The sequence below is a fragment of the Ptychodera flava genome, chromosome 4 (assembly GCF_041260155.1).
Source record: "Ptychodera flava strain L36383 chromosome 4, AS_Pfla_20210202, whole genome shotgun sequence".
In the NCBI taxonomy this organism is placed as follows: domain Eukaryota; kingdom Metazoa; phylum Hemichordata; class Enteropneusta; family Ptychoderidae; genus Ptychodera; species Ptychodera flava.
Window position 1 is genome coordinate 14213464 of NC_091931.1, and position 13273 is coordinate 14226736.

A 13273-nucleotide genomic window follows, 5' to 3' on the forward strand; every position below is an offset into this window, starting at 1 on the left:
AATAGTTTTTCAAGACGACTTTTACGGGTTTTCAAAACAAAATGATCAAAATTGAGGCGATAATACATAAAAAACTTTATGTTTACGGGAGGATAGATAACGTAGCCGAAGAGTGGACCGGAATTATTTAACGCGGACTGATAAAGTAGGGCTGCAACAGACTAGCCAGCTGATCTCATTATGTAAATGCCGTTGTCCTCTGTTGTGGTAAATATAAACTAACGCCCAAACGAAATTCTGTCGGCAAAACTGTACTACGTCTGCCGGAATTTTTATGCAATTCTACCGAAGAATTAACAAGAAAAAAGTCATCATGTGCTAGAAGAGGTATCTTGGGGCGCTTATGGATCAATATAGATCATCCATCTACCAAATTTGCTGCACTTTTGCTGAGAAGGTAAGATATTTCTTCTGTTGACAGTTGCGCAGAGACACCATTTTGTATTTGCCATTTTCGGGAAAGCTACAACTACTATGAAGACGAACACAAAGGAATTATTTTGGTTAATTGTTGTTCGCTAACTTAAGTTGCCGTTTATCGCGATAATTCCAAAGCAATTTGGAAAGGCGACAGGGGCAATTTTGCGTTCGTTTGAACAGTGAAATTTCAGTTCCATAAACGGATCCGGAAACAATGTCGTCAGCGAAAAACCTAAACCGTTACGTTTGTGGAAATCCCCGGCTAACCTTTGTTCTCCAATACGTCAATGTATATTTCGTGTAACTTCTGCATCCTGGGTAATTCTAATTAATCTGTTGACCGACTTGTACCCATTTGTCTGTGTCAATGATTTTTCGGCGCAATTTGATAATTTGCAAGGCTCGCATTTAATCTAAAATATTCAGTGTCAACGGCTGTATTGTTACAGTTGGTTTCATTCCCTCCAATATATAAACGCCTGGTGTGTGGAGAGCCTGCCAATGCCATGGGAGAACATAGCGATATACTGAAAACCGATAAACTGAAGCGTTCTTCATGATTTTGCTCATACAAAAGCAGCATTGCGTCACGTCAGCTGACCTTCACTGCATAGTGGGAGCTCTGTTGGCGGCCACGGCCATGTCCTCATATTGTCACCCTTGAGGTTTGAAGTAGGGAAAAATTGACGATGACACGACACCCGAGGACATATAGTTCACTCTCTCATGAGAAACAGTAAATGCCCTCATGCAAACTATAAGGTCAACTTTGAGTTGTCAAATTGAAACAAAATTACAACACAGGAAATATGTAGATCTTGTTATCAATTTTACAGATTGTTCAATTTTCCTGCTGTTGTTTGAAAATCTTTTCATCATTCTCTGTTTATCAATATCTTCCGATTTTATTTTAATTATACTAGTATTCATCCATCACCATGGAGAATAAAACTGGCAAATAATTTTGTATAATGTCTGAATTTTCCAGGTCTGTGGTGGAGAGCTAAGTGACGGGTCAAAATGGGTAAAGGGCAAGGTGAAAAGCTTCGAACGATGTTAGTTGATGCCCTGGAAAAGGAGCGAACATCATTGAAACACAAGATCCCATTTGACCTGAGAGACGAGGTGAGAAAATTTGAGAGTAAAAAAATTGTTATTGTGGCTCGGTTTACCTGCAATTTTTCATCCTTTCACCAGTCTTTTTAACACATTACAAGTATCAGTATTGAGAGATTTGTTTTATGGTCTGTGAAACTCAGTAGCTTTGTTTTGAGGAAGTTTGTCAGATAGTAGGTAGGGCAGAGAGGGAAGTTTTAGTGATGGATTATCAGCTCACATTGGCAGCAGGATATTACAGTTATCCACATAGCTTAATATGGTCATTCCTCAAAATGTTGGTGGTTTCCAATGGGAACATTTGAACAGCCTTGTATTGTACATGAAAGTGGACATGTTCTAACAACCACAAATTTAAATTTAAAGATGGCAGAGAAATAAAGCAAACTGGTCTTTGCTTTTCTTGAAATTCTGCAACATTTTTTCTAATTTTTATCCTCTATCATTATTATAGTAATTTGTGTATAAATTTGTGTGATTTCTTCACTTCGCTTGTTTAGATGATAAATAGTCTTTGCGGAAAAGAATGTTATTATGCTCATTTCCACCATATTCCAGATAAAGAAAGTAAATACTTTCATGTTATATTTATGAAGGATAGAGGGAATGGAAAATTTTTTTCAACAGTTTTCAACCTCAACCGCACGTTTGCTGAATCACAAACTTTTGTTACGTATATATCACTGCCTATCTGTCTGATACTACAGAGCTGATGAAAGTGAAGCTCTTTTCATAATCAAATTTTGGAATTCATTTCTGAGTCAATGAAATATGACAACAATGGAAAAACTGGGAGCCATTGTTGGCAGCTGTTGTGGCTTGAGATGAGATTTAGAGGATCAGGAATGGTGGAAAACACATGTTGAATTGATGCCCGTTATGGCATTTTGTGTGCAATTGGTGAAGCATAGGAGGTGCCATGTCACCATACATTGTACATGTACTTCATTCAGAGGTGCTGTATATGTCCCAGGGGATATAGTTCATCAGTCACTCAGAAAGGCGACAGTAATGCTTGTTACTCTGGGTAATTGTTTAGGCCTGATTTCAGGGTGTTTGGTAATATAAAAGAGTTCAAACAAATAAATAAAAATGAATAATTTGTTTTTTGATGTGATGGATGGACATGCTATCATTGTTGTTATCAAGTGCGACTTGGTCAGAGCCGGCAAATCTGTATCAGAGACTTAGTTCACAGGAGACCCTGCACTCTGTTTTGTTTTGATGCAGTCATAGTTTTCAAGGCAAATGTTACATAACTAAACCCCCACCCCACCTCACTCAGAGATGAAAGAGTCCATTGTATAAACTGTGTTGGTGAACACAAGAAAGGAAGGTAGATTAGAAGGTTATGTCACTTGCCCCCAGCACAGGGCTTTGTGTCTTACATAACTAAAGGCAGTCTCAGCTATTTAGGTCATCTATATGTGTCTTTAAACTTTTTCTATAGACTGTCTGTGCTTTTGCAGCATACAAATATTCTATCAAAGAGCTTTATCCTTCTGTTATACAAGGATACTTTACTAGGAACTGAAAAGAATATATTTTATCCTAATGCAAGTTTCATCCAAGCCTATCTAAAGTAGAAATTAGGTCAGTCACCTTTGGAAGCCTTCATGTTTTTTACTCGGTTTATTTTTTTTGGTATTCACTTATTTATCTCTTTATCTGTTGACTCTCAAGGACAAAGCCATTGGACCTAGTTTAAGAGATGAAGCTGTCAGATGGCTGTTCAGATGGAACACCAAGATGAGATACAATTCAGAGACATTTTTGCTAAGCACAGCCATCTTGGATAACTTTCTCTCAACTGTGAAGGTAAGTTTCCTTTCTACATAACATGATTGGATCAGGTTTTGGTTTCTTGTATGATATATTGTTCCGGGAGCACATAGTTTGTAGAATGTCAGCAGGCTAAAGAAAGATTGCAAAAAGGAAAGGTTGTAATCTTATTTAGACTGAAATTTCAATTGCCTTTTGATCAGCAATCAGAACCAGATCTAAGCTGCAAGACAAATTGAGAACAGCTTAAATATTTTTCATTTCAGACTCTCTGTCCAATTTATTAAAAAAATTGGCCCTTGTCTGAGTCATTTCCACACCCGCCAACACCTATTTTACTGTAATTATGAAACAAAAATGATGCCCCATGTTGTAACAATGTAAGCTGAGCCTTACACATTGTTTCTACCAGTAAATATGATAATTTTGGATTCAAAGAAAATATTCGCATGTAGTTTGTTTTTTCAAGGGGGGGGGGGGGGTCAAATTTCTACAGGGTTTACCATGTACTCTTCCTTAGTCTCTCTTCTGATTCAGGGAACAAAGGTGGTGTCGTTCTGGTAACAAAAGCTGGATCCTGGGTGTGTTGAGAGGTTGATGTGTTTAGCATATGAATCGCTAATGATGTTTGTCTTTTGCAAGCTGTGTTTGTAAATGTGTGGAATCTGTAGCCCTCAAGAGCTGTAATTTCATAAATCAAAGCTAAATTCATTGCTGAATTTCTAAATAGCTCACAAGTTTTATCAACTCGTAAAAGGAAAAATATAGTTGTGTATATTTTTGCCTGCAAAAACAGTCAGATAATTTGCAAACAAAACTTGCAGAGCTTTAATAGTGCACAATTTTAAGTATTTTTAAATTTTTCAGATATAGATCTAATTTGTTCTTCCCATGAATTGTAGAGAAAAATTGCCCATTTGCTCTTTCTACAGTGCACTTTGTTTGAGGGAAATTAAATCCAAAATGTGTTTTGGTACATCGTCACAAATTTGGACATTTGTCTTTGTGATCAGGTACTTTGAACTCTTCAAACAGTTTTAGAATGTAATTTATAATCAAGTCTCCAGTGAAAATAGACAGATCAAACTCAAATATTCAAAGAGCTTGAGTCAAGGCACGTTTGTCTGTGAGTCACTGGCCCTTTTAAGTCCCATTTTCAGATGAACCGAAATGTAGCGTCAATAAAAAAGTCATAATTTTTAGCATACACTTCCCCTGCTACCAAAGAGTAGAATCTGTTCCTGTTTTTTGCCTCTGTTCATGGCCAGCACAAAATTTCTTCATTCGCCATTGACCTGTCGACGAATGCATTGAAAATCTATTTGATTAAATCTAGCCAGAAATACTCTGGAGCGTGATTTTTGGTAAGCCGAAGCAGGACTGTGGCTAGGAGGGTCCTAATTGGGTTAATAATTCATACGAATACCTCATTACTTTGAAATGAAATATTCTAATGAGGCCAATAGAGGCCAGGACTTCCACATATGTGATGGGTGGGGGTGCTTTGTTTGTCAAAGGTAAAAAACGTACCAGTAACTCTGTATACCATCGTATTCATCTGTTGGTAATGAGTGCCATTTGTCTATTCAAACGGTATCTGATACTCTGTGATATGGTTTTGTTTCATCAGTTTTGGTACTGTATTGTCTACTTACAGTTGACCCCTGGCCTGTTTTGCATACTTCCAGAAGGCTCTATATGTTTGCCACATCATACTCTCTGATAGTGTGTGCATTAAATTGATTGATTGATTGAAAGTGTGCTTCAACAAGGAGCAATACAAACTAAAGCATATATAAGGTGAAAGTTCACAGCTTAAAGAGAGAGAGAGAGAGAGAGAGAGAGAGAGTGAGTTTGTGTGTTAGTTTAAAGCTACATCTAAGCATTATCGAAGAACTTTATTTTCACTCTGACCTATGTGATAAGACAATGCATCTTGGAGAATGACATAGCAGGAAAGTAGGTCATATGCGTATGTAAATTCCTCAGCCAAGTCTCCTCAAGGCTTTCAAGGACAAAATATGGTTGTTTCAGGAAAGATGTTGAAATAATCACTTGCTTTGCTGATTTCGCAACTGCAGTTATTGTCACATGATGCTCTCCCACACATTGTAAAGTTGTTTCCCAGACAACAATGACGAGGGTGTCATGCAATACATGTGGATCAATACAAGTGCAGTTAGATCAGGCTCTAATTATAGCCTGGTATTTATGATGTAAGGTTTAGAAAGGTATGGTCATACCTGGTCAGCCATGGCAACAATGCAGTGTGAGGTATTGTGTTCAGGTCAGTTCAGGAGACTGTAGGCGGTGGTGTCCTGTGATGTGATCTTAGTCTGTTTGCACAATGACATTTTCAATTTTGTGTGGTATGTTAATCACGACTACTTTTGAGTAATGTTTTTCAAGATGTTATTCATCATTGGAATGGGGGAATATGTCTTGCTCAATGAAATTTTTTCTAGTTAGTATTAAAGCTTATCTTTTGAAGGAAAATAAAATCAGGGTTTTATTAACTATCTGCACATCTACTTTTGCGGTACATGATTCATTATTCATACATGTATCTGGCTTTGGACAATACTTGTTGTTTGCCAACGTATACAACGCATACACCACATGTGTGAATATTTAAATACTGTAAGCCCTAAGTTAAATCTTTGTCATGATAAGGATTTGGCAGTAGATTTATTTTATGTAGGATATTGGCAATTCGGGACAGAGGTCAAGGGTATTTTTTCTGACCAATGTTGTGTTCTGTGTTGAATTTATATCCCACAGTTGCCATGGTGAAATTTACTCCCATCGTGACCTCAACTGTTGTTTTACTTTTGTGCCTGTCTGTCGTGACATTACTTGTCTGGTAATACGTGGCCTGCCACATTAGAACAGGAAGCATTAGGACCTAACCTTCATACCAAGCATAATCGCTGGAATAATCAACCACATTTTACAGATCTAAATATAGCTGTGGCTGCCCGTATTCAATTAGTGTATACCTGCATTTTTAACCTAGATGAAATAGGTAATAATGTTTGTAATCAGTGAAAATGCTGGTGTTCTTGGCACGTATCATATTCAATTTGAACCCAGCCCCTCTTGAGCACCTTAACACAAACTTCAAAAAATGAGTTGAAATCTGACACTTTTTCATCATCAAACGAGAATGGTATAAGATTACATCATTTTCATTGGCACTGTTGTTATCACTTTCCCCAAATGTGAAAGTCCAGTTCTGCGAACATTTACTGAATATATGTGAGATTTATTAAAATATGTGAGAAAAATACAAGTAGAGTCAGAAGCAAAGGCTAGAGCTTGAGCGCTATGAAAGGCAATGACACAAGCTAGGCTACTCAGACATACCATTGTCAGGCTTCGCATGTGAGATATAATTGATATTGGCTGACTTGTTTTAGGTGAAAATACTTGCCCTTAGTTTCCAGTGTTTCATTCTGTGCTAACTGCCTACACAGCTACCCTGTAAATATCACTGATTCAGCCTACAGTTTTGAACCATTCTGAAAGTTCATCTCAACTCTGAGAACAGAAGGATTCAACTTTTTTTAACCTTTTGCAAAGTACTTGACTGCCTAATGGTTGCATGCTATCATTACGTTTTTTAATGGCACTTTTTCAGTTTGTGATGGCTTTCATGTTGGAAAGTAGGAGTGTTTGGAGACCTGTTAAGAGTCCTGGTACTTGTCCAATTTTAGGGATTACAGCAAACAACATCTCAAAATTCTGTTGTCGAATTTTTATATTTGCTAATTCCCTTGCCAACTGAGAGTTAAATGCCAAAGTGCAGATATGTTGAGTTTTCAAAATGATGGATCATCAGCCAAATATCTATCAAAGATTAAAATGTAATTCATTTTAATGCAAGGCCATCTGTAGAGAGGATTGACCCAACAACACAATAGGATGCCATTGATTACAGCAGTTAATCACAGATGCCACCCACTGAATACTCAAAATCATGCATGTTTGTACTGCGTGGAAAATTAATGGTGTACACATATTTTGTTTATTGTTTTGGTATCTTGTCCACAGTAATCTTAATTAGACATACATAGATACACATACACATACATACATACATATACATTATTGTCATACATACATACATACATACATACATACATACATACATACAAACATGCATGCACACAAGTAGATTGCAAATATTTTGTACCAACTTTGCTTTTAGATTTTAATCAGGTTATTTTTACCTTTTGTCTTGTTGTCCAGGCAAAACCAAAGTACATGGAGTGCATTGCCATCTGTAGCTTCTATCTCGGCATAAAGATGAAGGAGGAAGATGAGGTGAGTGTATCTCTGTGAATTTTGATGTATTTCTATCTTTTCAGTCGATCTCTTTTATCCCATTTAGCACTAATGGGACGTCAGAATGAGCTCTGTTTTATTTGAACGGATGCCCTTTGCAGAGTAGGAGAGGTTGTTGATCGTAAATGTTGTCATAAGTTTTCAGTGAAGAAGTGTACTTTGTACCGGTATTGGAAACAGTTTTTGAGTGACATGCCAATGTATTAGAGGGACTTTGTAATTTGATGGCAATATATAAGCCCTTACCCTTCTGCCAAGTACGGTGGAACCTGTCCCTTGTGTTGCATATTTTAAAAAAGTCTTGCACATTTTAAGGCCTCTAAAACAGAGATACTGCACAGATGATTTTTACTGCTGTAACTGAATGTGCCATAACATAATAAAGCAAGTCAGTGAAAATACAATAGTATAGTTTTCGGCTGACTTTTTACTGACTTTGCTGATAAGGAAGTGACAGGATAAAGGGTTAAAGCCAGCAGAACAGATAGTGTTGACAGGGTAATCATTTGTGTTTTTATATCTGATAGGCAATATTTTGATGGATGGCCATGTCAACTCATGAAATCTGAACTGATTTCAGTGAAAGAAAGCATTGCCATTTGTATGAAATTCTGTTGAAATGCTGTACACACATGCTAACAAAAGCTAATAGGAGTCAATATACATTACAGGTCATTCCTTCAACTCATGATCTGATTAGAATCACCCAAAGCCGTTGCGGAGTGACCGACATCCATCGCATGGAGCGGATTATACTGGACAAATTAGGGTGGAACATCAATTTTGTCACTGCGTTGGACTTCCTCAACATCGTAAGTAATGCAATTTGTAGTTTAATGTGCTAACACAGCAGTAGTCTGTTAATAATTCATGAAAGTTGTAGGTTATGCCGGAAGTGAAAGAAATTACTAGTTTCTGTTCTGAGTTGATATTTGCTATTTCCTCAAATGATGTGGTGTCACCCAGCGACTCGCCACCAATTTACCCTTCTTGTTTTCCTTTACAGTTTCATGCCTTACTGATTGTTGGCACTGATATGAGGGCTAGTTTAGGCGAGATGTACCCAGCCTACCACCGCCAAATCCTGACCCAACGCCTTCAGCAGTGCGTGACCAGCCACAGCTTGGTGAAGTTTCGCGGCTCAGTCTTGGCCCTGGCATTGATCAGCTTGGACCTGGAGTGCCTGTTGCCAGACTGGTTGTCCATTCTGATCATGATGCAACGTGTGATTCAGGTAAGTGTTGGAAATTTAACCTCCCTACCCATTCTCCTCCTTCCTTCACCCTAAAAAGCGTTCCATGAAGGCATGGAGGAAGAAATGCTTTCTCATGTATATTTTAAGAAAAACTGATATGAAACTTCTAAATTTCTGCTTGTCAAAGTTCTGCCCTGTCTCCGTATCAAAGATGTTTTCCCCACCTTTTTAGCACTGCTCCATACTGAATGTTTCTACTCAGGCATAATAAGGAGAGATCACATGATGGCTGTACAAAAAAAACCCACATGTTCAAACATGTATGGAATACATGCATTCCGAAGAAATGCTTTCTCATGTATATTTTAATAGAAACTGATATGAAACTTCTAAATTTCTGCTTGTCAAAGTTCTGCCCTGTCTCCGTATCAAAGATGTTTTCCCCACCTTTTTAGCACTGCTCCATACTGAATGTTTCTACTCAGGCATAATAAGGAGAGATCACATGATGGCTGTACAAAAAAACCCCACATGTTCAAACATGTATGGAATACATGCATTCCCATCCTTATTTGTGCCTGTGAGTTTGTTTGTGCTATGTTCCATTCACATTCTGGGTTTTAACCTATTGTGTACGTATAAGTAGCTGCATTTTATAGAAGAGTATTGTACATCCAATAACCCACTACTCACACTATCCCTCAGAATATGTTGAGATGAATGGATGAATTTGATATGGACAGAAAGAGATCAGATTTTAATTGAGCTCACACCCCATTAGTGTTCACAGTGCTCCATAATACATGAAATTTGAGTCAAACTCAGATTTGTATTCAGCTCACACCGCATGGGCATTCACAGTACATGAAATTTCCTTCAAATCATTAAAATTTCCGGTGGATTTATTTTGATATGAAATCTTATTATTTTCCATCCACAGACTGACAACAATCAGGTGATCCGTTGTCGCGAGGCCATCACCACCTACCTGAGCAGTCAGCCAGGCACTGGTTACATCACCCAGCAGAAGCACCAGCAAATCCAACAACAAGACCAGCAGCAAGTGAAGATAAAGATGCCATCGTCCTTCGGGTCGGCCTTCCACTCAGCTCAGTACCACAGACACCGGGCCAAGAAACCCAACAAGCGCAAAGTGGAGCAGATCGAGGTGGATGAGATATATGATAGCATAAAACGCCTCTACAACGATGACAACAGTCAAGATGTTGTCATGGCGTCAGCGCCGTCCACACCCGTGTCGTGTAGCCACCAGCACCGACACGATGAGGATGGCCCTGTGGTGGCAACATGTACCCCAATGCAGATAGTAGAAGCTAATTAGTTCACTTTTACCAAAAATGTTTTTAAACCCCCACCAAGTTTTTTAAAAGCAATTTTCGTACAGGTCAACTCACAATCAGGCAAGCTGCCCAAATGTAGGCAATTAGTAAACAGGAAAATTTGACGGGAAAAAAAAATTATTTTAGTTTCTCCAATATCCATGTGCCTCATAGTTTTTATGTTCAGAGATTTTAGAGATAGTGGCATCTTAAAACGTCAGCATTTGATTGTGTGGCATACAGGTAACCATCATGGTATTGTAAGTTATTGTGTTTCAAGGTTTTTGATTTTCTTTCTTTTGTTTTAGCTTTAGCTTTGTAGGGTAGGTTTCTAGTATAGGAACCAGCCCCCACATTGTGCAAACAGAATTGGTGCAGCTCGCCAGCACAAAAGAGTTTCGCGCAGCAATTTTGCAGTTCCCATTTCAAAACTTACTTTTAAAAAAGATATTTAAAAAAATGAAGAGAGAAAAACATGAAAAGCAAGGAAGAAAAAAATTTATATATGGATAACAAAAAGAGACCAAAAAAAACGAAAAAAAAGAACTGGAAAAAAAATTACAAAAACATAGCTATCAGTGTCTAAAAGTACAATAATTTATGTCAATTCCAAATAGGACTGATGCTGTGTCGTGGTACATAGACAATAGCACTGTTCATTGGAACAGTACCCTGTTAAGCTTTTTCCAGTGCATGTTGAATATGTTAACAATCTCTGTTCTTGCCTTTTGTGTTAGTTTATGTATAAAGTTGTAAATATGGTGCCATGTGGATAATTTATTCAACAATGTACATAAAAATGTAAGAAAAAAAAAGAGAGAACCCAGTATTATTTTGTGATAAAAGTTTTTGTGAATTTTTTTTTGTCAGATATTGAAATTTATAAATGTTAACATATTCACTAATTTTAACAATATTGATGTTTCTTCTTAGAAAGTAGGTCTTTTTTTATGAGCAGTGTTTGATGCAGCCAGGACTAATCCTGCCACTGACGTTTTATCACCTGTTTACAAAAGTGGAGCCTGCCATGAAAAAGGGTATTAGTTTGTGTACTGGCTTGAGATCACAGTTGTTAGGTGTGTGTGGGAGGGGAGAGTCATTTATTAAAGAGAAAATAGAGGGGTGGATGTTCATACTGAGTAGAGAGATAATCCGAAACCATAGAATTCTGAAAAAATGACTCCAAACCTGTGTGGCTGGGCATACACATTCCAAACAGAGTGCCACAGAATGTTGTTGAATTACATTAATTCTGAATATCATAAAAGCCCAATGCAAGGCCAGTAGGCCAATTTCACATAAAATTACATGACTCTTTGTTTTCAAATCTGGAGTTGGTGACAGGGTGTTGACTCAACCGATATAAATATGAAGGACTTCTCTGGGCATGTTATCCCTCTGGTTCTGATTCCCTCTGCTACTCCAATGGAATATCTTTTCTTCTTCTTCTTCTTCTCATTTTCACTTTAAAAAAGCAATAAATTCTTTACCAAGACACTCTGTTTACAATCACGGCCAGAAAAAGGTTTTCATATATGTACAAACTTCTTTGATCATAATCTTATGATTTTAGCCATCTTCATCTTTCTGCAGAGTGGTATTTATTGTGGTAAATTTACTGATATAGTAAGAATAGTTGTTTTACCTCCCTCCTTCTGTCGGTTTGTGATTTGTTCCAGCCATCTGCAGGTTCCCAAAGATTGGATAAAAGTTGTTTTTATGTGTTCCTCACTGGTAATAGGTAGTACACCGTAGCTTATGACAGGTGACTGGTATGGTCCCCTGTGTGTCAACAATTTTTCAAAGACTATCATACAGTTTACATATTGTGGCTTTGTGAGAAGGCCGCTCAGGGAAAGTCCAATTTAAAGATCTATGCAGGGAAAGTGACTGGTTACCCAACTAAGACAACAGACAAAGAAAAAATAAATGCCAGCATGTGGAATTTGTTAGCCAGATTCAATCAGTATGGCTTGTTTTGTTCAGGACAGTGCTATATTTTACAATTTCTCTCATATGTACACGAGAGGCAAATCTGTTTTCGCTAACTTGTTATGCCAGATCGTCATATTCTTCGCCATTTACAAAGATACACAACACCATACATCCATATGTACTGGTAATATTACTCCGTTGTTTTGCTTTTATTTTATCGTTGTGTTTTAGTTAAACAGTTTGAAAACCGAGAGAACACCTAAAGATATTCTACAAGTATGTTTGTATGCATCCTGTTGATATCCAAGTATGTGATGATTATTTTTCAAAGATGCTACGTGATGAAAGCGATTTAATTTCAAGATTGCCTTTTTAAAGAATCGTACGTGTACGAGAGATGAAAGAAAGTGTCTTTAAAAAATGTGAAACAATTTTATGATCATAGAGGCTGTTGCCTCCCAGTACTAGCACGATAGTGAAATCGTGAGAAACCTCAAAAAGTGACAAAAACTTTTGGCTGTGCTCACCCCTGGTTCGCAGTGAAGTGGCCCATACAGAATGGAACATGATCCATTTTACTGAACCTTGGGTGGAGCAGCTGAGAAAGAATAGGAGACTCATTGACTGTCAAGTGTTCTTCACTCTGTATCCATAAAGTAAAATTGATATTTAATTATTGTTTGTTTTACCAGAGATAACCTCGGTGACTTACTTCACTTTTATGGATGTAGAAATAAAAAACCCGTATTTCAATATATGCCTGTTGTTGATGTGTATTCTTTGTGTTATATAGAATGAAAAATTTTGATGATTTGCAATGCAGATGCATCTTTGCAGCGTTATTTATCAAGAGTGTATCAAGCCGCCTTCCCATTGACACTCATACTAAGACCTACCACCAGAGTTTCTCAAGGGTGTATTGATATATCAAGACAGCGGATACTAAGCTAACATCATATCCCCTGCGCCTGTGTATCCACAGCTAATGTGAAAAGCATGAACACAACGGGCAATTGTCGTGACCTATGCACAACCATACATTCTGATCCCAGTGTCCTTGATGAGTTGGAAATTGTGTCTAAAATTCAACTTTCCATGAGCAAAATAGAAAACTTTTCCTGAGAAATAAGCTGAGAAT

At 37.5% G+C, this 13273-nt stretch overlaps 1 protein-coding gene across 1 annotated transcript; it reads left to right on the forward strand.

Annotated features, from left to right (window-relative positions):
• The first annotated feature begins 13 nt into the window (after positions 1-13).
• LOC139130961 (cyclin-I-like) lies at positions 14-12892 on the forward strand. The gene is made up of 7 exons (XM_070696817.1): positions 14-397; positions 1409-1545; positions 3220-3354; positions 7570-7644; positions 8337-8477; positions 8672-8899; positions 9801-12892. Exons 2-7 carry the CDS (start codon positions 1441-1443, stop codon positions 10200-10202), a joined length of 1086 nt encoding a protein of 361 aa, XP_070552918.1. The 5' UTR covers positions 14-397; positions 1409-1440; the 3' UTR covers positions 10203-12892.
• Positions 12893-13273: the final 381 nt, after the last annotated feature.

What these genes read in the sequence shown, in the direction of transcription:
- LOC139130961 (XM_070696817.1), top strand. Translation starts at nt 1,441, where the DNA reads ATGGGTAAAGGGCAAGGTGAAAAGCTTCGAACGATGTTAGTTGATGCC. An exon ending in CATTTGACCTGAGAGACGAG is followed by an intron (nt 1,546 to 3,219) that starts GTGAGAAAATTT and finishes TTGACTCTCAAG; the next exon opens with GACAAAGCCATTGGACCTAG. An exon ending in AGATGAAGGAGGAAGATGAG is followed by an intron (nt 7,645 to 8,336) that starts GTGAGTGTATCT and finishes TATACATTACAG; the next exon opens with GTCATTCCTTCAACTCATGA.